Raw genomic sequence first — 25,902 nt, 5'->3', positions numbered from 1 at the left:
GGAGGTGCTGGCACGCTAAAGCTTAACATCTGGCGGTAAGGTTCAGATGGTAGAACAGTTCTGCACTACTGCTCTAGTATACTGTTTCAGTTTACCATGGCGAAGCATGTTACCGAACAATTTACATTCTCAAAGTTCCCCTATCTGGACTGACCGATTACTACATAGGAAACAGATTGAAGCTTAATCCATCAGAAACTCGGGTATGAGCTTTCAATCCATAGAAAAAACATACTTCTAGGAAATTACAGGTAGCTTGGGAGGACGTTCAATTAGACCACTCTCCAACACTTAAGTATTTAGGTGTAACAATGGCCCGCACCCTCACTTACAAAAAGCAATGCATAAACACCAAACAGCAAGTGTCAGTCAGGAATTACCTCCTTCGCAGACGGACTCGAACCAACTGAGGGAAACAAGACATGCTCAAAACTACCACCCTGGCTCTGCTATTCCACTGCAGAGTTTCCCTGTTTGGTAAAGGTCCAATAATGCTAATCAAGTCAACATCCTCTGAATGAAACATGCCGACGCATCACTGGCTGCTTGAAACCATACCGTGTGAAAAAGTTTACTGCTTCGTGGGAGCAGCTCCACAAAGAAGATAAGGTGCGACCACGAACGAGACATCTAAAGCACTTATTTCAACCTGTCCGTCAACTACTGAGGTCTAGGAGGTGTTTCCTCCACACAAATGTAAATCTAAAGGAACCTCCTCAGACTGCACAGTTCAGATTACGGAGGATGAGAAACACTCACCTTGATGATTTGATGCTACCAATCAAACACATCCTCCCAGGGCATCAGGAACACCGGTCTAGCTGGAAATCGTTAGATTTCGTACTGGCAGTGGCAGATCCAGATTGAGTATATTAATACATATTTTCACTAATGAAATTTGTCCAAATAATCCACCACATTTTGAGAACAGTGATGTGCATACCTACAACACTTGACTTTTATTAACAATTGTTAAAGCTGTCAGTGGCTCAGAGATGTGTTCAGTCGCAGCAATAATATATTTTTTTTTTTTTTGATCATTTGCTGAATAACATAAAATGTCTGACGGGTAGCGAAGCAAATTTTACCTCTAATTTAAAATCATTTCTCCTGGACTGGACAGCTCCTTCTGTTCCACTGAAGAATTTATACTTAAAAACTGGTAGCCAGCAATACGAATAAAGCGATAATGTGTTTATTGATGATAACACTAATCATGTATACAGGTCCTGTACTCGTTTCACATCTTTTCGATGAAAGAATCGTTCAAATGATCTATGGAACATGTAACTAACAAATTACTAAAGTGGGACTTCCCTAGCCCATCTAGGCTTTGCCATCATGAGCTGCAGCAAATGCCGTTCGAGATGCAGAATGGGAGACCTGAAGGCAACACCCCTAACACTTAAGATTTGGTGAAATTCTAGGCAAACATTATTTGATATGTTTTGTCATTACATATAATTACGTGATACAACTTGTATTTTATCACTGTTTCTGATATTAATAAATAAATAACTCTAACAGATAGAATATGACTGTTATTCTGCAACTTGCGGGAGTTACAGCCAGCACACGCTGTCAAAATGTCACAACGATGGTGATTTACATGGTTTATTTGGCGTCCTGTCACACCACGGGATAATGTAATCGGTGTTGCACTGCTAATTCTAGCTATACGAACATGTCAAGTGATTTAATGCAGGTGTAGGCATAGTTAAGTCTTATTGTGCTTACGGTATGTCAGCTCGTTGGTAATAGTGTTTAGGTGAGATTACTGGAAATTAATTTAGTGATTCACAAAACAACAATTTTTCGTTGCACTGGCCTGCCGTACTGAAGAATAAACAAGCTTCTCTGAGAAACGTTCGCTATATCTCGGAAGTTGGCTTCATTGAATTACTACGTTATACTTGATTGCAAGTACACTAACTGAAAAAAAAGTGAAACACCCAAAAGAGAAGGTACGATGTCAGAGTTTTTAGTACACATACACTCCATCGACAGGAATATATAAATGATTATAATTGCAGTTATCTGTGACAGGTATAAAGGCCACCAGTGCATTAGTGTTGTTCGTGTTTAGTGTTGTTGCCACCCACGCCTGGTAGGGTGGGGTGTGAACGGCTCCAGACACAGAGTGATCACTGAAGGACGCTGAGATACCGTGTACCCGTGTGAGAGCGTTATCAGCAACTTACAGTTTGAAAGGGGCTCCATTATGGACTCCACCTGGCCAGCAGGTCGAATCGTACAATACCCAGATTTCTGGAACATTCAGGTGTGAGAGTGGCCCGATGTAGGACTGCTTGGGAACTTGAGAGCAGGCATACTTGTCAAGTTTCCGATCGACCTCATCTGAACACCACAAGGGATGATCGCTATGTTATGCCCCGAGCACATCTTAATTCCCTCACATCTGTGCTTGCCATCCAATAGCAAGTACTGGACAACCTGCAACACAGTGAGTCATCCGACACCATTAGTCGGAGTAGCAGCAGCCGAGATAGAGAATTACTGTCCCATGGGTAGTATGCCTTTAACACAACAATACAAACGGCTGCATTTGGAGTGGTGGAATGACCAAGAAGCATGGACTGCTGACGAGCAGCGTCACATGGTGATCAGCAATGAATCGTGGCTCTGCTCAATCTCTGATGACCATCGTCGCTGAGTTTGACGGTGACCTGGGGAGATGCCCCAGCCATCCAAGTTTTGAAGAGGTACAGCGGTGTTATTCCTAGCATCGTGATGTGGAAAACCATCGGGTATGACTTCAGGCCACGGATGGTAGTGACTGAGGGAACTCTGATGGCACAACGGTACGTCACGGACATCCTGCATCATGAGTTGCCTCTCATGCGATGGTACTGTGGTGCCATATTTCAACGGGACAATGCTCTTCCACACATCATATGTGTCTCCGTGAATTAGCTGTATGATGTTGAGGCACTCGCGTGACCGGCAAGATCTCGAGATCAATCCCCATTAGAACATGTGTGGGCCACCTCGGATGTCAACTCTGTCCCACTATCAGTATTTAGGACATCAAGCACCATTTACAACAGTTGGGGGCCAAGTTGCACCACGAGAGGATACAATGGCTTTATGTCCTTTCCAACAGATTCTGCTTATGCATCCAGCCCAGAGCAGGTGCAACGTCATACTGATACGTGGACTGATACTGCTAAATTCTTTGCAAATTTAACTCAATTTTATAATCGCTGAAATAACACCACATACTCTGTCAGTCGGCGAAGTTTCATTTCTTTCCCTCCTCTCTTCTGGGTGCTTCACCTTTTAGTCAGGTAGTGTAGTGTAGTATAGTGAAAATTCCTTAGTAATTTTTGTATATCAGTTCAGAGAGAGTGTAAGGCAACAGCTTCTTTTCTTGAGCTACTATCGTTGTCTGGCAGAGCATGGCGGTTTTTTCGACTGTTCGTGGTTTATTGAATCGTGCAGTATTAATATTCTTCTTTCCATTTCTTCCGGAAGCTGCGCCTCATGTGTGTACTTTTGCTAGAATTAGGAATGTCTAGTTCTAGTTTCATCCATCCCCATAGCTTCTTTGGATAAATTAGAAGAATGGTGAAGAGTAGATGCTAACGACGAGGTACTGAATCGAATAGAGGAGAAAATAAATTTGTATCACAACTTCACTAAAAGGATAGGTTAATAGGACACATGGCGAGGCATCAAGGAATAGTTTGTTTCGTAATGGAGGGAAATGTAGCGTGTAAAAATTGCAGAGGTATGACTTAGCATGTATACATAAGCTGGTTCAAATGGATGTAAGTTGTTGTAGTTAGACAGAGATGAAGAGGCTTGCACATGATACAATACCATGGAGAGCTGCAGCAAACCAGTCTTCGGTCTAAATACCAACAACACATGAAGAAATTGGTTTTTCTGATACGGCTTGAGGGACATGAAAATGAAACGTAATTTTTGTGTTTCTTCCTCCTATCACATCTTTCTATTATCATGGGTTCCATATGGGATTAATGATTAATGGTGGTTCATTTGGCTCTGAGCACTATGGGACTTAACATCGATGGTCATCAGTCCCCTAGAACTTAGAACTACTTAAACCTAACTAACCTAAGGACAACACACAACACCCAGCCATCACGAGGCAGAGAAAATCCCTGACCCCGCCGGGAGTGGATTGTTCTATTTTGTGACAGATTTTACTGTAACTTATTTACAAAAAATTAACGGGATACTCCAGGGGAAACGTTTACGAGGCAGCAATAAAATGAAGCCCCACTATTAATTAAAACAAATTAAATTATCGCCAATGTCGTGGCTTTTGGCTCGCCTCTTTGCGCGCGGCATATCACAGTAAAAACACCGGACCCACAGAGGATGACCTTACATCTATTATCTACAAATAATTATAAAGTGTATAAAACAACGTAGTTTTTATTGTAACTCTTATTAGGATTTCATCCCATGCCATTTACGGATGACACTTAGGAAGAGTGCTTGCTTCGTGGCTGCTGTTATTAGTCTAATTTTATCTATGGGAATGATACGTAAAAGGTTAAAAAGCATTTACAGAGACCATCATGAAGGAAGGAAGGAATATTAGGATTTAACGTCCTGCTCCGCCCACGACAATATCATTACGGACGGTCCGACAAGGTAACCGTTTCTTTAGATGTAGTAAGCTGCTTTCCGCGAGATATTCCACTTCTTTCTCCGACAGTTTGCAGGTTATGATTTTTCAGTGTTTCTGCCCCCACTCTCGAGCTGCTGTTTTGACTACACGCGAATATCTTCGGTTATGGTAATCTACCATTAAATCGATATCTGCCACTAGTGTTACCTCCTACTGGGCCTAAATTATTTGACACATTGTTGCTCCCTAGTTTTTGAATGACATGACTGACTCCAGTTGACACTCATTAACCCATTAAAGGTTTTTAGGTTTCATGAAGTGCACTATATTACATTTCTCTATATTAACACCAAGAGTCACTCTCTGCAGCAAGTGATTTTTGTCCAGTACCTAACTATATGTCGGATCACGCTTACCCTTGATAGCCACATCACCTATAGAAGGCTGAGTTACCGACTTACACTGTTTTTTAGCCATTAATGTGTATAATAAACATGGTCCAATTACATTTCCCTGAGGAAATGTGGGTGACTACTGAACACCCAGGACAGAGGGCTGCGTTATAGTAACGAAGTTGTCAATCCAATTGCAAAGCTGGCTATATGTCCTCTATGAACATGAACTTGAATAAGCAGTAAGCATACCGAAACGAACGATGTACTTCGAGATATGGCATATACACATCTCAACGAAACGGAGAAGAATATGGCGAATGCCCAAAACAATAGCGCAGCAACTGCAACTGGCGCACTGGCTGTTCGTTGCCTTCCAGTAAGGCACAGCACAGGACAGGTCAGTGAACACGGCACGACGGTATAGACTTGTCTGCGGTGCGGGGGCGCGTATACTCGCAGGGCGTGGCAAGATGAGACCACAGCTCGGCTTCCCCTTGCAGAGCAGTTGAACAACCGCACGCGGTCGGCCACTTTAGCTAACGAACAGTACAGTTCGCTAACGGTTAATAAATATTACGGACTCACCAATACGGCTTGCGATTCGATATTAGTCATGCCGGTCACTGTGTCATTCAAACATTCGAGTTCAATTCTATGGTAATGTAAGACACTATTCGTTACTGCATATCTTCTTATCAGCATTGTTTTTGTCTGGTTCTAACGTGGTCTGACTTGCCAATAAGTCACTAGATCGTGCTTAACATCCGAACAAATAATACTGCACCTTGGCGCATGTGTAATGCATCTCTACTCCAACAGTAACGAACGCCAATGTTACCAGCTGTCAACGCGCACATGGCGCCCTTTTCAAATTGCACGAAAACCGCAAAATTGTGTACGGGCTATCAGTCTCTTGTTCTTCAGGAATGGGTGCAGAAATTATTTTGGCAGTATAGTCTGCGAGCAAACAAACTGCAGCACACAAAACAGTAACGAATGTGAATATCCGCCAATATACATGACTTCTCTACCGTTTGCGATTCAGCGTTGTTTCGTCCAGGATGGTGCTATAAGAAAAATTGTTTTTCGGGCACTGCCATAACACGAATGCGCATAATTCTAATCTGTGTACAAATCGCTCTATTCAACTTATAATGATAAGAAATGTATTGTTTACTGTCTTGGGTCGATACACCTTCCCTTGCAGCACTAGCGCAGTTCGGAAACTATTAAATCGACAGTACAACAGTTAAGCCAACGTTTTCCCTTCACCAATTTTCAGAAGCGGATAGTTATTGGCGGAGCATATATATGTAATAGAAAAACATTTAATGAACATTTTATTTCCGAGAAACAAAAGTTTCGAATCGCCCCGCAATACATTTGAAAATATTTCTTTCAAATATAAATATTACGAACAGCTGACGTGCTAGTAGTATATATGTGGCTATTTCTTTTGAATTAATCTTCAAACGATGTGACTTAATAAAACAATGATTATAAACAATCCTCTAATTTGAAGCCATGCTATCACTCAATCGGCTATCATGCAGCGTATTTAAATGAGCACTTACCCGGTGCGTTAGTTCAATCAAGAACTGTGTGGATGCACGGCTACGTCTCACGATACAGAATAATTATCACACGCGACTTCTGTGATGAACGGACTCACAGTTTCCCACGACCGTCTTTTCCGAACTGCTACCGCATTTGCACTGAGCTCTTAGTCTTACGGTATGGACAGCGCGTAACAGCTGATGCTGAAGGCAAGTAAAACACGCGCCCCTAGTGGCGGATGCGGCTACTGTGTCACAACTGTTGCTGCACTGCGGCATCACGTACGCCATCGTGCGACAGAAGTACGTACTAAATGCAGTAGCGGCTACGCCAATAAACGGGACCTCTGGTTTTCAATAGTACATAGCTAAATAGCTTGTACTACGAAATGATTTCGCGTTAGGTACCCATTTTTGTAGCAGGTGTAGAGCAGGTTTAAAATGTAGCAATGATTTACATAATGGATTATGTCCAAACGCACAGATCTCAGTTGCGGAGATAATGAATAATATTACAGTACGAAATCTTGCCAAACTTTGAAATTTCTTTAGTGTGTCCTATCGAAGGAATAACTATATGAAACAAAATAGTTGAATGACGAGCGTACATCATTGCAGGTGGAAAGACGAGCCATACAGTTTGCTCTAGTTTGCACTGGAAAAGTTAATTTTAGCAAGTGTTAGTAGCTCACAAGCATCCAACTTTATTAAAAAACCACGTATTTTAGAAAAAAATGTAAGGGGGCAATGGAACTACTAAAATTAGGCAAAGCTGTGTTCATCCCATGATAAATTAAATGTCCACTCGTAAGGAGCCATTTGACTTCTTGTAACATAATCAAAATTAGATTTCAGTATATCCATTGTGGATGACGAACTGCGACTGTGATTTAAATTGGCGATTTATCTAGTAATAAATAAGCAACCAGTAGCTTTTTCACGATTTATTCAACAATGAACATGTTTTCCGAGCCACTGCAGGCTCATCGTCAGATACAACATTATGCTGTGGACCAAGTGTAGCTAATTGCAGTGTTGGTGCTGAGTGCACTGCCTTGTGGTATCCATGTCAGATCGCTTCTTATAACATACATTACTAAGGTATGTGCACAAATATACACGGTATTTAGCTACTCTTGTAAATCCAAGTGTGATATGGCTACCACAAGGCAGTGCACTCAGCTTCAGCACTACATCTAGCTACAATTGGTCCACAGCACTTTTTAACACCTTCATCTGATGATGAGCCTGCAGTGGCTCTAAAACATGTTCATGATTGAATAAATCGTGGAAAAGCGACTTACTACATATTTATTGCCAGATAAATCACCAAAGGGTCATTCCATATCAATTAAATGCAGTAAAGTAACATTTTCAACCAGACCATCTCGGTTTTCTTTCAAATTTGGTGCATTCAATGACCCAGATAAGAGATGGAAAAATACCAATTTGCAGGTGTGGTTTACAATTGTGAAGAAAGTTATAGGTCTTTAAAGTTTGGAATTAGTGTGTCTGTCACAATATAAATGACTAATTCTGGTTCTAATTCAGTTACAGCAATGAAAATGGTACCATTGTAAAGCCAACAAATAGACCTTTACATTGACATGCTACATGCCAAGCTTATGAGACTTTTCATACTAAAGCTTTGGCCTTGATATCTCAAAACATTCCATCTTCAATTTTTTGGAAAAAAATACATATTCAGTTGCTCCAGTAGTTATGTTACTATAAATATGGTAAATATCAAGATGGCACACCAAAGGCATCATGCACAAAAAATTATTTTGTCAGCATCAATACACTACCAAAATGTAGGAGGTAACACACACACATGAAACACAAATTATGATAAAGTACAATACATAAGTAATATTGTACAAAAATATGGTTTACATTATTATAATGGTGTTATGAATTATTTACATTACAGTTGTAATGAAAAGGCAATGAAAAGTTATTAGATATCTCCTCACAGTTCTCCTACTAAATTGTTAATGTTTGCCAGATCTGATGCAGGGAGATTGTATGTCCTTCCAGTTGGTGTCACTGGATCCACTCTTGTGATAATGTCACATTTTCTGACGACGCAAGTGCCTGGTTTGGCAGAAAACACAAACAACGGAGAAGGCCCATGTGGATGTATGAAGTTTACCTTTACTTCATCTGTTTCTTCACATGTTTGTAAGACATATGCAACCCACCAATGACTGTCATACACACAGGCAAAAAATCCATGTATATCTGTTACCAGCATTTCATTCATCATAGCAATCACTGGCTCTTCTCTACTCACTAAAGAAGCAGAATATGTCTTTGTCTTTACTAAACCTTTGATAACGGGCATTACTCGATGAAGCTTATGGGTTCCTGGAATCGTCCTTTTATTTTTGAACTGTTGTTTCAGCTTGGCTGTATCTTAATCATGATGGGAAACTAATGTATAATGGTAGACACATGAAGGAATATTTTCCTTGGACCACTCAAACAACTGTTGTGATGTCAAAATACGATTTTTGTAAGGTTGCTTGAGGCTGGAAGTCTTGCTAATCTCTTTACAGTCCCTCCTACCCCATCACAAGGTCCTTTACCATGTGCTGTAGCAAAAAAATACGATTCTGCTGTAACATCAAAATCTTCTTGATCGTAGGACAGAATCATAAAGTTCTTTCTGTTTTTGTATTGGGCAGCACATCCATCCGAAAAGTAATAAATGTGCTTTGGATTTGAAAACTGACATTTTAAGAAATCAATGAAATTTGTCTGGAAATAATAAACACACACTGTATCATGCTGAAGGCAGTCAGATATTTTCACGTATGATACATGTCGTATTTCATTAGTGCTTGAGTCTCTGTAGTAAGCTACAAATGGATGAATTGTAGAGCCTGTGAATTGTTCCAGGGGAATCCTTGTGCCTCATCCTGAATGGTGAAGGAGTAATTTTCTGCAAAGTCACAAAGAACAAGAAACTCATTTACTTTGAGACCCTCTTTAGTGATTTTACAGAAATGTGACTGCTGCTGGGAGATAAATGAGTGCGGTAGGAGCTGTTGTAACCTTGATGCAAACACCTCAATGAAATCACTTGTTGACTTTGTTATAGCCTCTAGAACTACCCTGCCTGTAGTTAGCCAACACTTACATGCAGTTTCATCAATGCAGTTCTCACCAAACAGACCACACAGATAATCAGTAAGTCTTGTCACACCTGGACAATAGGGACACGAACCTAAGAAACATGCTGGCAGTGCAGGATTACATGTAACAAATGCTACACAGTGCTTGTATAATGGTAATGTGTATTCTTCACTCCATGTTAATGCTTTAAATTTATTCATATGATATCTTACATGGCTTTGGATTTGGTGTCACTAATATACCATATTCTGCTATAACTGCTTTGCTTTCCGTACCATGTAATCTGAAGCAGAAAATTCTTTCATAGTTTTCATTATACTCTAACTCTTTGGAAGTACAGTTAGAAATTGTGTTTTGTCACACATACGGTCTGAATTGTGAAACTTATCTTCCAGCAGGATAATAATTTGACTTTCTCCATTTTCACTCTCTTCCTTTTCCAGTTGTGCTGCATAAATATGCTCCAACACAGAAGATATTTCTCCAATTTTTGCTTTGGGTACTTTTTCTCACCCTGAAGCCTCTTTTTCTTCACAGGAGATTCACCTAAATACTGAAGGCTACTACTTAAAGCATCAAGTGCCAGATCTGCTGCTACTTCATTTTCACTTAAACCTTCTCTGGAGGCACCTGGCACAACTGAGGCAACATCTTCAGTGATTGTTGGGCTTTGCGATATTTTTTTTCTGCATTTACTGAAAATTTTTCCAGATAACAACACATTAGGATATTTGTTTATAATCCACTACTGTACATTCCTTAAATTCTTCTGCACTCTTGCATGACCTTCTTCCCTAAACAGATTGCAACAATACAATTTTGAGTCGAAATCAATTTTTTTGTAAATAGTACTTTACTAAACATTTACACTGAACTTTGTTAAATAAGCCACAGCCATAAAACATACGAAAAAAAATGTGCGTAGTATATAGTGATCAGTGGACTAATGGTGACAAGTTGAAATAAGAGTCTCAGTGATTGGCTGTTCACTAAAACAGGCTAATGTTGATTGGTTGAAATAAAAGTGTCTCTCATTGGTTGTTCACAGGTAGAAATATTAAAGAACTGGTCTGAATAAAAGTAACTGCTATTGACTGGTGTTATAGAAAAAACTGGATAGATAGCTGCTTATTGCATGTCGATGGTGTACTTAAGTTGACAAAATAATTTTTTGTGCATGATGTCTTTGGTGGCCATCTTGATATATACCATATTTATAGTAACATATTGAAGAAAATAACTATATTTTTTTTTTCAAAGAAATTGAAGAAGGCGTGTGGGGTATTTTGAGATATTTAAGGTCAAAGGTTAAGGTCAATGACCTTTAGTATGAAAATTCTCAGAAACCTGCCATCTGGTGTATCAATGTAAAGGTCTATTTGTTAGCTTTCCAATGGTATCATTTTTATTGCTGTAACTGAATTAGAACCAGAATTACAGTCATTTATGTTGTGACATACGTATGTAAATTTAGCACAAATTTCAAACTTTCCAGACCTGTAACTTTCTTCACAGTTGTAATACGCATCTGCAAATTGGTACTTTTCCATCTCTTATCTGGGTTATTGAATGCACCAAATTAGAAAGAAATCCAAGAGGGTCAGGTTGAGAGCTGCATTGTATGACATGGAATGGCCCCAAAATAAACAAAATTAGATTTCATGATGGAATTTATCACACACCATAGCCAATTCTGAGCTGAACAAAATGAAGGAAGACGACCACATCTGCAGCAGATTGATACATAGCACACAGACAAATGTAATCATACATAAAAATTCACATACAATGAACATACAACTGTGAAAAATTATGAACCACTACATGCATCTACATGCCATGCATCAATGAGTAGGAGTGTCATGGCATTCTTTAACTTTTGTTAATAGTTTCCATTCTGGAATTTCCTTAATCATAAAGTTGGGTTACATATGTATTTAAGTATGTTGTAGTATCTTGACGAGGCCTGGATCCACAGGCTTCACGAAATGTTTCAATGAAGTTTTTCCGCTTCAGGCTGTTAAAATATTATTTATTATATTCACAACTGTGACATGATGGGACAAACTTTTCAGCAGCACAAATGCATTTTATTATTATTATTATTATTATTATTATTATTATTATTATTATTTAGTGTGTTCATTCTCCACTCCAAAGAGTGGAGTGGTCTCTCTGAGACTGGCCTATTAAAGTGTCACACTCCTATTCAGCCAGGTATCAGATAAGCTAATAGTTGGGCAGATGGGGAATCCTAATAGTGAATAATTGGGAGGATCTTAACAGTTCCGGCATACACCTTACAACCAAGAGAACCATCCAAAAAAACTTTGCCGGACCAAGGGAATAGGAACTTTATTAATTTATTTATGCGACACTGCCCTTCGTTGAGGATGGTATGACATGACTGAACATAGCTCTCAGCAGTGCAAAAGCATTTTTTTAATCTTTTCATTCTCCACTCCAGGGGATGGGGTGACCTCTTTGAGACTTGTCCATTAAAGTGCCACACTTCCATTCAACCAAATATCAGACAAGCTAATAGTTGGGCAGATGGGGAATCCCAATTCGTAATAAATGGGAGAGGTTTACCAGTTCCAGCATACACTGTACAACCAAGGAAAACCTGCCAAAAACCTTGGCTGGAACCAGGGGACAGGTTTTATTAATTTATTTCTGTAACATCATCCTTCATTGAGGATATTTCTCCAGCTAATATTTAAAATGTGTGTGTGAATAGTGTATGTATGTTGTATAAGTGTAAGTGTTACTGAATGGAGTGAAGTATTAGAAAACCAAATGCACGTGGTCACATAAATCTGTGTGCTGTTCCATACAGCACATGAGCAAGAATTAGAAAGCTGGTGAAACACTTAAGTCAAAATCTCATGTAGCAGTTGTGGTAGATGGATCATGTATCAAGACCGCATTTGTTATAAATAACATATTAACAAACTTAAAGTGGAATGACTTAATTCAAAAATACAGATGATGTGATAGTGGAGGGTGAGAAACAGTACAGAAAGAGGCAATGAATGTGACATACCATATGTGATGTTACGTCCAGGGTAACCTTTGTAACTTTTGTTAATCATGCGCACCTTGTTTAGCTGTTTCATCGCCACGTCCAGTCACATCCAATCTGCTATTTTAAGTAGACGACATGGTGTGCTTTGTTTGCTGTTTATATTAATGCGAGTTTATTTTAATAGCAGCACAGAAGCTCCAACAAAGTACATATAACACAAACAATGATTACCTTAGAGCAGCACAGCCATCTGGGCTACAGAAAAATGTGGAACTCCAAGAACGACTAGTCTGCAGCGCGAACTCAAGTATTGCAATTACATGTAAATAACAGGAGAGCTGTCCAAGTCTGTAGTGAGGATCTGATAACTGGAAAAATTAGAAGGTGTTGGAGATCAGTAAGGACAGCACTTGCTGTGAATAATTATTATTGTTAGGTCTGTTACTATTACTTTTTTTATTCTCTACTCCTAAGGATAGAGTTCCAAGTGGACTAAAAACGTATCAAGGTGGAATACCTCCACTCGCCACAGTACCACTTCTAACAAAATACTTTTTCTTGCTCCCTTTCTGGTTTATTTATTTATTCATCCTATAACCATTTGATACAACATTATAGGGTATGTCAAATACGCTACAGAAATATTGTAAACATGTATAAAACACTTACAATCTGCATAGACTTAGGTGGCGCAGGATGTCAGCCATGGCCTCATTAATGGAACCTTCCTAACATCTACCTTAGCTTCTTTTGAAAAACATGGAAAACCCATGTTAGACTAGCTGGACAAGCTATGAATCCTGCTCCTCTGGAAAGTGAGTCCAGCGCATTAGCATTGCCTTAGTCACTTCATTCAGTATATGATTCAGAAAGAAAATCACATATACCTAGTCTACGAGGAGCTTACATCATGCGCAAGAACTATAATCAACTATGTAACCATAACATGAAACTTTGTTATATTGCACTTCTGAAAAATATACAAACATGAACACATTATATTACAACTCTGACAAGTATAAACACACACAAACACCTTTAAACACGATATACCTCTCAACTGTTTGTGCAAAAGACTCCCCTCTCTCAGGTGGTTTATTGCACTGCGTTTGAAACAGAAACAGGAAACCAACAGCAGAAACAGTCTTGTGCTAAGACATACACAGGATAAGAAATATTCAGCATAAACAAGAGCCTAGTATTTCTGCAAGGTAAAATATTCGCTTACACTGTAGAAACACTCCTCAACAAGAAATGTTTTTGACTCTTTTTCTAAAAGCAGCTTCTTCTCCAACCCTTTTTTATATGTCGGCAGTGCACTGTAAAGAAAGACATCAAAACGGCTTGCAAGTCTTTGAGTATGGTACTGTTTTTCTTGCTCACTTTACATGAAAGAATGCACAGTTCAATATCTTATAACTATGGTAGTCACTATTAGTTTCCAGGTCACCAACATTAGCTCTTGTCATCAACACACACTTTAATGCAATACAGATACCATGCATAAATGCCGTCTCTAAATTCTTTTGCAAACTGAAATTGTCTAAACCTTATTGTTCTGTGTACAGTTTACACACAACTCATAATAATGTAACCAATTATTTCATTTATTCATTTGCTCACAGTTTAAATTTGTATGAATCACAATTATTGTGTGTACAATAGTTACATTTTCCAGAAAATGCAAAAATAGAAAAAGATAACATTTACATTAATGGGCATAATATTTATGTAGTATAGATTCTACAGTACAAATATACAGATATTATAATGTAAGCAGAATAATATTAAATGAAATCAGGAACCTCACTGGACTGCATTCGTTTTGAATAATGTGTCTAATTTATTGAAGTGGACATTTTCTTCATCAGAAATGAATTTTTGTGGATATTTTTCTATGAGCGTTTCCCATGTTATATATCATTCTGCAGTGACAGCTACGAATTTGGCCAGAATTAATTTTGGCGGCTGGGTCTGTTGTACCGATATGGAATTACACAGCTTTTGCCTTGCTGTTATTTGTAAATACATTATTTCCACTGGAAAAGTTATCCCCATTTTCTATATTGTGTGACGTCTTTGCTTTCACAGTCCCATAGCTACAATGGATACGTCATCAATATACATAATTACCTGCATTCACTGCCAGTGGCACGTTTAAATACCCACATAAATTCTTTTTTACCGATCCTAAAATCTGAAAACAAAGTCGACCGCAATTCTTTCATTAAAGATTTAAAATTTAATTTTACAACGAAATTTGAGAAACTTATACAAGATTATCCATTTTTTACCTTTCCCATTCCCGCTTTTACCTGTTGAAGGTCTAATTTTTCAAAATAACCATACCTGGAAACCATTTAATAATTATTATTTCAGCGAATTTCTTTTTAATTAGCATTTTGAGCAATCGATGACAAGTTTTAAAGTTCTCGGGCATAATACAATCACTGTTGGCGACACTGTACGCGCAAGCGATGCGAAAACTTAGTTGTCATATGTTTGGCATGCGTTAGACAGGTGGTAAATTAGTAAACAAAATTCAGGATGTACAGCTGATAGTAATTGAAGTACCTTATCTTTTATCATTATTTTGTGACTGTGAATTCGGGAAAAATGTTCAACAAGACACACAAACCGCCAGATGAGAGCTATGTAATAGACTTAATTCGTCAGGAAATTGTGACTGAAAATCTGAAAGTGAAAGCAATTATTCAAGTACGTTTGACAGATGGTAACAACGAAACATATTTTTCCATTCTGTAAAAGTGAACTTGACAATTTTCCTTATTGCTCTTTTTACAAGGTTCATAGTGAAGCGATGCGGCGTGTAAACAAAGTTATGCTTAAATATTTACTTACGATGCTCAATAAAAACTATTCCGTAATGATTTTTTGGCGATGTGATATAAGCTTCTAATACCGGGAAACTGGAGCACATTGTTGTGGAGATTTTCTGGTTCTATACAGTATAAAGCATTGGCGAGATTCTACGTGACGAACAGCAAAAAATCGAAATTAATTACAGTAATTCGGTCGTAGTCTGTATAGAGCGGCTTGTATTCAAATAATTAGTAGATACCACCACTGTAGTTTCATCTGTACCAGGAATGTTTGAGCGTCTTGAAGAATTTCACGAAATAATTCAATGATACAAGTCAGTCAGTCTTGCCCATTTGAATGTTTAGCACGTTTATGAGGTCAAATTGATTAAAATAAGTGTTTGTAGTGAATTGTGAACATTTAACACTATTTACATACCCGTTTAAGTTTACTTTTGAGCTGCTACAAAATATTTAATTGAATTTTAAAACAGTGCCCGTATGAAATTAGGTGGAGGATTCCGCTTTAAAACACCAAATTTTCATGGTTTGAGCTTACTTACATGCTTCACACATAAATCAAAATTTGTACAAACCGTGCTGAAAATACATCAGTTTATTGCTATGCTATTGAGAAGTAAGGTGACAGTTGTTTGAAGATTTGTTTCTGAAGTTACAAACGCTTTAAAATTGCACAAACTACTTGGTCAAAACCTAAGTGCAAATGTATTGAACTACATGGTGCAGAGTGTTAGGTGTTAGTTACCTTTATTTTTATTTGTTCTTTAGCAGTTGCATTGTGCTCCATCTGTAAAGTTTTTAATATTGCAAAGATTTAAACTCGGACCTTCTTTTCTTCCTTCTTTCAAAATTTTTGGAGCATACCAGTGTAATGTAACAAGCCATATGTGGCGGCAGCAGAGGTTTCTAGTTTGAAACTGTGTGTAACAACTAAATAAAATTGAGTCATATTACACAATTTCATTTGTATGAATTGTAGTCTTATTGATTAGGCAAACATTAATTATGAAGACGTATTTGGAAAGTCAGTTCCTCAGAGAATGGTGGTGTGTGCTGCTCATATTTGTGCCAATTTTGTCCACAGGCATATTTCAGGAATATCCCAATTCTTTTGCAAGAACATTTATTGTCAAATGAAGTCATTCTGCATTTGGCTGTTAAAATATTATTTAGTGGGATCAGTATTTTGGAACAGTCATTGTCAAACGTTGTGGGGTGTTGAAACCCACTTACACATTAAGTTGTGATGTGGTGGAACATAGTTCCCAACAGTCTTGAACCACATACATGTGATGGGATAAATGTCTCTGTTGTTCCACATACCCTGTCAGCATACACCATGCAGCAAATACAGTAAGAGCAAACAGCTATCATAAAGGTGGAAACAACATCCATATCCCAATTTTCCTGACCTCTGTACTCAGTTGTTGATTATGATGTGCCTTACAGTTCAGTATAATGTGCACTTCAGTATCATTGTTTGATTAATTAATTAATTCCTACATAAAGCTCCATAAATCCTCTCATGAAGGTAAGCTTTTGGGGATGTGGAATGATTCAAGTTATATATGCTCAGGCAGAAGCAACAACTGCCATTTCTCAAGAAATGCTAGGTAACACAAAAACACACACAACTGCTATAAACTTCTTCACTAAAATGTAAAACAAAAGGAAGCTGACTTCAGAAATAAATAACATCATGTCCTTTAGGACTGCAAGTCTTGTCCAGAACTTTTGTTATTTTAGTGAAAAAGATTAGACATTACCATTAGGAGACCAGTATAAGCTCAGTATAAACAGTTTTTTAAATGTATTTTGTTCTCTACAACTCTACTACTGAGAGTTCAAAATGTTTTTCTTGGCTCAAAGAAATCATATCACTTCTGACTATAAATTGGAGTCCTTTTACATAAATATGAGCCTCCAACTGTCTTTAATGTTTTGCTGTTATAACAAGCTAATTCATAAGCAGGTAAAACTATGTATTCAGAGCCAATTCCTCTACACCAGTGTTCAGTAATGCAAACAATCAAGCTACCTATGGCTTCCTCTTCAGTTTCTAATTGTTGCACTTTGTTTCTTATTGACTGAATATATTGGTGAAGTAGTGTTAAATAATTAAAGTTAATTGTCAACAGGAAATTTTGTGAAACCTTTACCAGATGGTTTGAGAGCTTGCACAAGTATGCATAATATAAAGGGAAGAACCTTAAGGAGACGTGCATTTAAATTAGTGTATAAACTTGGAATTTAAATGTTTTTGACAAATTGGAAATTATAGAACAGGTAGCTACAGTGTTTGCTGACTGCAGACAGAAAATTTCACAAATTCACTTTTCGTTTTCTCTACAGATTTCAGCATATTTAATCACTTACAGACTGTGAAATGAAGTCTAATTCTGTATCATATGTTTTAACTTTTTGCAGAATATTTATGCTTGCAAAGGACCCAGGGAAGTGTTGGATGAACTGAACAGCGAAGGTCGTAGTAAGATTGCCATCCTCAGGAAACAAATAACAAAATTGGAGACATTGGCTAAGGAAAGTGACAATGAAAAGACTAAGAGAGAGATTCTGTCAGATGTTGCCAATTATAAGGATGAACTAACAAGGTAATTACCCATTATTATAAAACAGCTGAATAATAATAATAATAATAATAATAATAATAATAATAATAATAATAATAATAATAATAATAATCATCACACAACTGACTACAGCAACTACCGTACTTCTAAAAGCAAAACAGACAAAAAAATATGCAAAGGAGCGGTGTTATTTGATATGGCCTTTATTGTGAATGAGGGCATCCTTGACTCTGTTGCAGATGTAAATCAAATCTGCAACAGCACCTACTAACATTGGAGGGAAAAATAGAAAAAAAACCTGAGAAGACAGAAAAACTTGAAACTGAAATGTCAAAAATTCTTAAGAAGGATGTAAAAATTCTTCTCGGCAATTTCAGTGCACAAATTGGAAAAGAGAGGAAATATAAAAAACAGTCAGCAATTACTCCACACACAAATTTACAAACAAGAATGGTGTCACACACATTGAGTTGTGCTAACAAAACAATCTAAGAATCGTGTCGATATCACTTCGAAAGAACCCTAAGAACCAAAAACAATGTGGCAATCACCAATCCTTCAGCTAGGTGAATTTCAGATAGACCATGTGGTGATCCCCTATGATTTCCAGAAAGAAAAACATGATGTTTGAGACTGCAGAGGGACAAATTTTGATTCTGACCACTACATTACCAGAGTCAAAATTAAATTCACACTAAAAAGAAAATGCCAAAGGGAAACACCACCAATTCCCAAATTTTATTTGAAAAAACCCAAGAATTAAAAATTAAAGAAGTGTGGGGAAAAAAACCTACAAACAACTGGAGAGATTTCTGAATGAAAATTATACAGAAAGCATGAGAACTGATCTCATTAAAAAATCCAAGCACCCATGGCAGAATTCAAATTGTGATAATGTGATAGAAGAGAGGGAATGAGCCTTCTTAAACTATAATTGTGACAAATCAGAAACCACACAGGAGAAATTTTTGGAAGTCAGAAAACAAACAGCTAAAATACTTAGACAAACTAAAATAGAATAGCTTAATGAACATCTAAACTCAATTAAAGAAGACTTTAGGAACCACAAAACACGACTTTCACAAAACATTTGAAAACCAAATCAAAGGACACACTCCACGAAACCTCTGTTTCAGGAAATAAAATGGAAAATTGACACTAGCTAACAAAGAAAATTTTCAGAAGTTAGCCAAATATTTCTCTCAACTTCTAAATTGCTCACAACCAAGTATGAGACCCCCCCAGATTGCAAATTAAAACACACAAATGGAACTTCATTACCACTACCACCAACTCAAGAAGAAATTTATAGTCCTATTATATAGCTCAAAAATAATAAGCCATCGGGAGAAGATGGAATTGTAACTGAACTACTAAAGAACCTTGGTCCAAATTACTTAAAAGAGATTACTCGAATGATCCAAGAAATTTGGCAGACAAAAAACAATCCAGAGGATTGGAATTGTGCACTAATTCACTATTGCACAAGATGGGAGAGAGATTAGATATAAAAAACTACAGAGGCATTTCACTTCACCAGTCACTTACAAAATCTTATCTGTGTGTCTTCTAAAAAGAGCTCAAGAACAGCTAGAACATACAATTTCAGATTACCAAGCAGGCAGACCTAATAGATCATGCTCAAAACAGATCTGTAATCTAGAGACTATTTTCAAAATTAAAGCAATCATGTTGAAACCAATAGCCTGCACATTTGTTTGTTAAAAAAAAGCATATGATTATTCTATAGATAGTCAGTCTGTATGTAGTTCTCTAGAAGGCCGCAAACTAGACATCAAAACTTGAAAACTGATCGAAGAAACACTGTCAGACACCAAAGCAAATATTAAGTTCATAGATGAAATTTCAGAGCTGTTTTTAGTTAATACATGAGTAAGACAAGGAGGTGGGATCTTGCCACTATTATTCAACATTGTTTTAGACAAAGTAATGAAAGAATAAGAAATGGAACTAAGAAAACGAAACTTTTGGAAGCCATTCAAACTAGAAAGAGGTCAAGGAAAATTGAGCGTTCCATACTTATTGTTTGCAGATGACTTGGCAATTCTAAACGACCGTGAAGAAACAGCAGCAAAACAAATTGAGAGCCTCAAAGAATGTGCAGAGAAGGTTGGCCTGCAAATGTCCTTTGAGAATAGTGCATTCATGTGTTCCAAATTAGATATTCCGAAATTTAAAAGAAATTATGGTGAAATTGACAGAGTGAAACATTTTAAGTACCTTGGTGAAATTATTGAACTAACACGATTTGAAAAAATAGCCCAAAAAACAGAGTGCAGAAAATCAGTAAAGCATCTGGACTTGCTTCAAATTTATATAAGAACAATGCCTATCAAAAGGTACTAATATCAGACACTACAACACAGTAATGAATCTGACAGTCATATATAGAAGTGAAACACACTCATTGAATTGAAAACTAAGATTTATGAGAAATTGAGAAAGTAGAGGGCAAGATTATTAGAAAAATTCTGAGACCACAATGCACGCAAGATGGATACAGACTGCAAATCATCAAGACAACAGAAAAAGTATCAAACATCGAAATCGCCATCAGAAAGAGATGATTGAAGACTATCTGGAAACAGACTAACGAAATGTCTATTGGACTATGTGACATCCCTTAAAGCATCAATACGTTGGGTAACTGAAATTAAGAAGGATTTGACAAAAGCAAAAATTGATGTAACAGGCACATCAGATGGGGATACATTCCGAAACGAAATTGGTAAGTGAAAGTTTATTTCACATATAGAGCCAAAACCGTACCGACCAAAGTGGACCGAAGAAAGAAAGGCTGCCTTTGGGGAGAAAATGCAAGAAATATTGGGGAAATAAGAAGAATTCTAAGAAGATTGGAAATCACACGCTTATTGTACTCCAATGGGGAAATTTTCTGTTAATAATAATAATAATAATAATAATAATAATAATAATAATAATAATAATCACACACAATCAAATAACATGGTCACCTTCTTCTGATCAAACCACCATTCCTAATGATGAATTGAAAGGTCATATAGTGAACATGATGAAAAATATTATTCCATTCTGACAGCTATTTGTAGAACTTTGACTTTGAAACAAGAAAGAGGTAATGAGATAATTTTCCCTGGAAAACGACCATCATTTTTACTCATTTCCTTCTTTAAACCATTCATTGTATCAAATATTTTAGTTCAAAACTCTTCATATCTGTCATGAATTTTGAGCTTACTCTGTTTTGTAAAGCTTGACATTGTCAGAATGAAGCACACGATCTGAATGTTCAATATAAATTTTATTTGTCTTGATCACAAGATACAATTCTGATTAGAACTGTATCTTGCATTTGAAAGAAATAAAGTCAGATATATGCTTTAGTAATTTCTTAATACATTTCTGTGAAGTTTGCAAATGAGTAAGCTTTTTGTAATAACTTAATTAATAATTAAGTACCTGTAATGCATATGTATCTTGTCACATTGGGGCCATAGTGGCACTTCAAATGAATTCTGCCTTGTGTCCACTGGTGAAATTCTAGGGAGAGCCAATGTCATATATTATTAACAATAATGTAATGTGAGTTTAACTAATAGAAGAAGAAAACTTCAAAATGCAGCATATGAAGCAGGCAAAAGGAACCACTGGTGCCTAAAAAGTGAGATAAATATAAAATAGCTAAGAAGGTATGTCTTGAGGACTAAGACAAGGCCGTAGAAGCATGCATAACCAGGGGAAAGATAGATGCTCCCTATTGTAGGGAAATTAAAGAAATCTATGCAGAAAAGAGCAACAGCTATGTGAGTATCAAGAGATTATACGGCTAGCCAGTATTAAGCAAGGCAAAGAAAGGAAAGGTGGAAGGAGTATATAGAGGCAATATTTTTTTTTTAAAATCTTGAAGACAATATTACGGAAAGGGAAGAAGAAGTTGATTGATGAGCCGGTGGAGAGCTGTGAGAATAATTTGGCAGAGGACAGAAAGACTCTAGTTGAAACAAGACCCTTGGAGTAGATGTCATTTCCTTATTCTTATTGAGATCCTTGGGAGATTTGGCTATGACAAAACTATTCCACCTTGGATGCAATATAAGTTATACAAGACTTAAAGATGAAATGTCCTCAGACTTAAAGAAGAATGTAATAATTCCTATTCTGAAGAAGGCAATTACTGATAGGTGTGAATGTTATCAAACCATCAGTTTACTGAGTCATGGTTGTAAGATACTGGCATGAATTTTTACAGAAGAATGGGAAAACTAGTAGAAGCCAACCTCAGTGAAGCTGAGTTTGGATTTCAGAGAAGTAAAGGAAAAAATGGGGCAATATTTGACACTACAACTTTTCTTAGAATGTAGGTTGAAGAAAGGCAAAACTATGTTTATAGGATTTGTAAATTCAGAGAGAGATTCTTACCTTATTAACTGGAGTAAGTTCTTTGAAATTCTGAAGGTAGCTGAGTTGAAGTACAGATAGCTAAAGTTTATCTACAACATGTGCAGAAACCAGACTACAGTTACACGAGTCAGAGGTATGAGAAGGAAGTGGGGAAAGGGTTGAGTCTATCTCCAGTGTCATTCAGTCTGCAAATTGAGGAGGCAGTAAAGGAAATTCAGGAGAAATGTAAATAGGGGATTTAAGTTCATGGAGGAGAAATTAATACTTTGAGGTGTCATAGTATCATTGTAATTTTGTCAGTGACAGCAAAGGACTTGGAAGAGCACTCCAGAGAAGTGGTTAGTGTCTTCAAGAGAGTTTAGTAGATGAATTCCAACAAAAGTACAACAAGGTTAATGGAATGTAATCAAATTAAACGAGGTGATGTTGGAGGTATTAGATTAGGGAATGAGAGACTAAAAGTAGTAGACAATTTTTATTATTGGACAACAAAATAACTGACAATGGCTGTAGTGAAGACAATATAAAATACAAACATCTATTAGTAAGAAAAGCATTTCTGGAAAAAAAATGGAAATACCAAAATGTCTGATACAGGCCATCAGCTTTGATCTGTGACACCATAAAGATGGTGGACACAACTAAATTATGTCAATCCAATGTAGTGATTGTAACATCACATACTCAGTAAAGTTAACAAGTCAAAAACAAATCCAAAATTTAATTATAATAATTTGACGAAAGTTGTTGAACTAATGGAACACCTGCAAAAATTTTGAGTTTTTTGGCGGGGAGAAACAAGACAAATGGCAGTCCTACCCTGTTACATGCAACCAAACAAAGAATATGCAAAAGTAAATGGTTCCAGCATGACGGAAATACCATAAAAAGGACCATAAAATTTGATATTGTCACCGTCAGTTAATCTGTTTTATAAACTGGACTACATCATATCATCAAATGAATAAATCTACAAAACAGCAAATAAATAAATAAATAAATAAATAGTATCAAAAAGCCACTAACCAAAAAACAAAACCTTGCTGCAAATTCTGGTATCAAAAATGTCAGTTTACCTATTTAGCTAGAACAAAGTCATCAATAGCAAGAAACCAAAACTTGTTGCAAAGCTAGTATGGGAAACTTCACTTGACCTACAATGTCCATGGTACCAAGAAATCAAAATTTGCTACCAAAATTGGCACTAGAAACATCACTTGACCAATATAGTTAGAACAAACTACACAGTGTGCACCAATGATAAATAAACATTATAAACTACCAAAGCAAAGAAAGTAACCAACAAATTCATACATAGTTTTTGTTAACATTAATTTATGCATAAAACTAAAACACAAGGTGCTACACTAAATAAATATGTATGACATACTTCCTGAAACAAACAAAGAATTAAAATTTTAGTTACAAATCAAAATCCACTGTTGCACAAAAAATTCTGCACTAATGAAAAAAAATTCCTGGTAAATTTTAAGAATACATCTGGAGCCAATTGAAAAAGATTAGCATATATCAAAATGATGCGGTTGAGGGCTACTAAGTTAACTTTAATGGAGTGAGAGGAAGAAGTCTCCTAAGATGCTTAGTGCTGGTGATTTTAGTATGGAGAGATGAAATTGTTGCATTCATAGGAAGTGAATAAGGGTACAAACATGTAAGCATTTCATTTAAGAACAGTTTTTTTTCTCCAATAGTTCAACCTTATTCTGAGAGTTGTCTTACAGTAGCTTTGAGTTTTTGCAAATCAATGAATACACCCTACCACTCTACATATTTGTCCTTTCCAGCAACTTCCGGCTCCTGAGTTCTACCTTTTGCTGTCAGAGATGATTGCTCTCCTTGCAACTCATTCTGTCAAAACACAGTCTAATACTTTAACCACAGTGGGAGGCAAGGGGGAGACATCGCTTTTCCCCCCTTATATTCTTACACACAGAAAATATCAACTATTACTCATTGCTGCTACTAGAGACAAACGTGTTCTTTTATAGTTGGCAGAAAACTCAAGATAATAACAGTTGCTTCAATTGCTTATTGGAAACACAGTTGTCCTCCCTCATATTCTCTTAATTTTTACTGCATAAGAATCAGTGTCATTGTATACAGACTGCTACCAATGTCTCTGCTTTTTTACTGCCCTATGTATTGGCCATTTATATTATGGTTTTTCATGACTTTCGTGTGAGTTTCTCCTGTAGTAGAGGTGTTCTCTCATGACTGTTACAAAGCTCTCTCTAAAGAGTCTTCCAGAACACACTAGAAAGTTCTCAAATATTCTGACGGTATGCCAGCATGTGCTAGTTGCCTTGTTCCTGAGGATGTCGTCGACACCTAGCCATTGCAGCACCACCGTTTCCTCAGCAAGCAGTCAACACATCTGATTTCATACAGAGTACTGGCTCACTTTCTGATTTCCCCGACACCATGGGTTGCGCATGTTCTTAATATTACTCTTAATAAAGTTTCTCGCCTTTGTTTGCAGTCACGCCACCTCATGCATTAATAAAATTTGATACCCATGGTAGGTAAGAAGTACATCTACTAATATAAATTTCTGAAATTGACATACAGTGCGCTGAAAATTATATTTCAAGAAAAATGTATGAAATACGGAGTAGTAGCCAGTAACGAGTGGTATTGATTCATTAAACAGGGTGGTGGAACCACTGAGAAAATAGTGTTCGATGAATGTCATCATGATGAGTAAATAAAAACATGTGGTGGCATAATGAATGTTGTGTAGAATGTTGTAATGTAAAGTAAAATCTTCCATAAAATTTAAACTGTAGTCCAAGGTTCCTGCCTAACCACCATCTTATAAATAAGAACATTCTGAAAATACCCCATCAAGTTTTTATAATGAGTATTTTAAAAGTAACTGCTGCAAGTGAACTGAACTGTAACATTCCAACTTATACCAGGTTACAGTAGTTATCCGGAGATGAAGAGTCTTGTACAGGATATAAAGGAGCATGAAGAGCTGCATCAAATGAGTGTTTAAACGGAAGATGATGACAAAAACATTTTCTCCTGAGTTACATATACAATTTAAGCTAGAAGTAATTCCCACTATAATCTTTACAATAGCTCTAGTCACGGCTGATTCTGACTGATAATGTAAAACTTGAATTGTTCCTCATCTCTGAAAGCTCATCTTCATCATGGGAGATACAGAACAGTGTTTGCTAATGATTGGGTGAGTTAATTACTCAAATCACTGAAGTTCACATTGCTTAATTGTAGTGCTTAATAGAATCATCAACTGAGTACAGATTCTAGGAAAATCGAAATATTTATTAAAA

General features: G+C 36.9%; 2 protein-coding genes and 1 long non-coding RNA gene across 5 annotated transcripts in view; 1 reads left to right on the top strand and 2 right to left on the bottom strand.

Moving 5' to 3' along the window:
- Positions 1 to 6,816, bottom strand: part of LOC126356252 (shootin-1-like) — a 273,743-nt gene extending 266,927 nt beyond the window's left edge. Inside the window, exon 1 of the mRNA XM_050007085.1 lies at positions 6,594 to 6,816. The gene's annotated coding sequence lies outside the window, so the exon portion shown is untranslated. The remainder of the gene's footprint in view (positions 1 to 6,593) is intronic.
- Positions 1 to 25,902, top strand: part of LOC126356253 (vesicle transport protein SEC20) — a 61,141-nt gene that overhangs the window by 13,304 nt on the left and 21,935 nt on the right. The window contains exons 1-2 of one of the 2 annotated variants that reach the window (XM_050007087.1): positions 15,213 to 15,462; positions 18,015 to 18,199. In XM_050007087.1, coding sequence (XP_049863044.1) covers positions 15,361 to 15,462; positions 18,015 to 18,199 — 287 coding nt within the window. In that variant the 5' untranslated portion in view covers positions 15,213 to 15,360. Of the gene's footprint in view, positions 1 to 15,212; positions 15,463 to 18,014; positions 18,200 to 25,902 lie in introns of those variants that run through there. The other variant, XM_050007086.1, reaches the window with a different exon arrangement.
- Positions 12,987 to 15,125, bottom strand: LOC126356255 (uncharacterized). 2 transcript variants are annotated; one of them, XR_007565619.1, is made up of 3 exons: positions 15,039 to 15,125; positions 13,414 to 14,941; positions 12,987 to 13,112 (listed from the first exon to the last, which is right to left on the bottom strand). It is a non-coding gene; the product is annotated as an uncharacterized LOC126356255 (long non-coding RNA). The 2 variants fall into 2 exon arrangements; XR_007565618.1 differs by lacking the exon at positions 12,987 to 13,112 and having other exon boundaries at positions 13,297 to 14,941.

Source organism: Schistocerca gregaria, chromosome 3 (assembly GCF_023897955.1).
Source record: "Schistocerca gregaria isolate iqSchGreg1 chromosome 3, iqSchGreg1.2, whole genome shotgun sequence".
NCBI classification, from domain to species: Eukaryota; Metazoa; Arthropoda; class Insecta; order Orthoptera; family Acrididae; genus Schistocerca; species Schistocerca gregaria.
The sequence above is the reverse complement of the archived record's forward strand: the minus strand, read 5'-3'. Positions and strand labels throughout refer to the sequence as shown.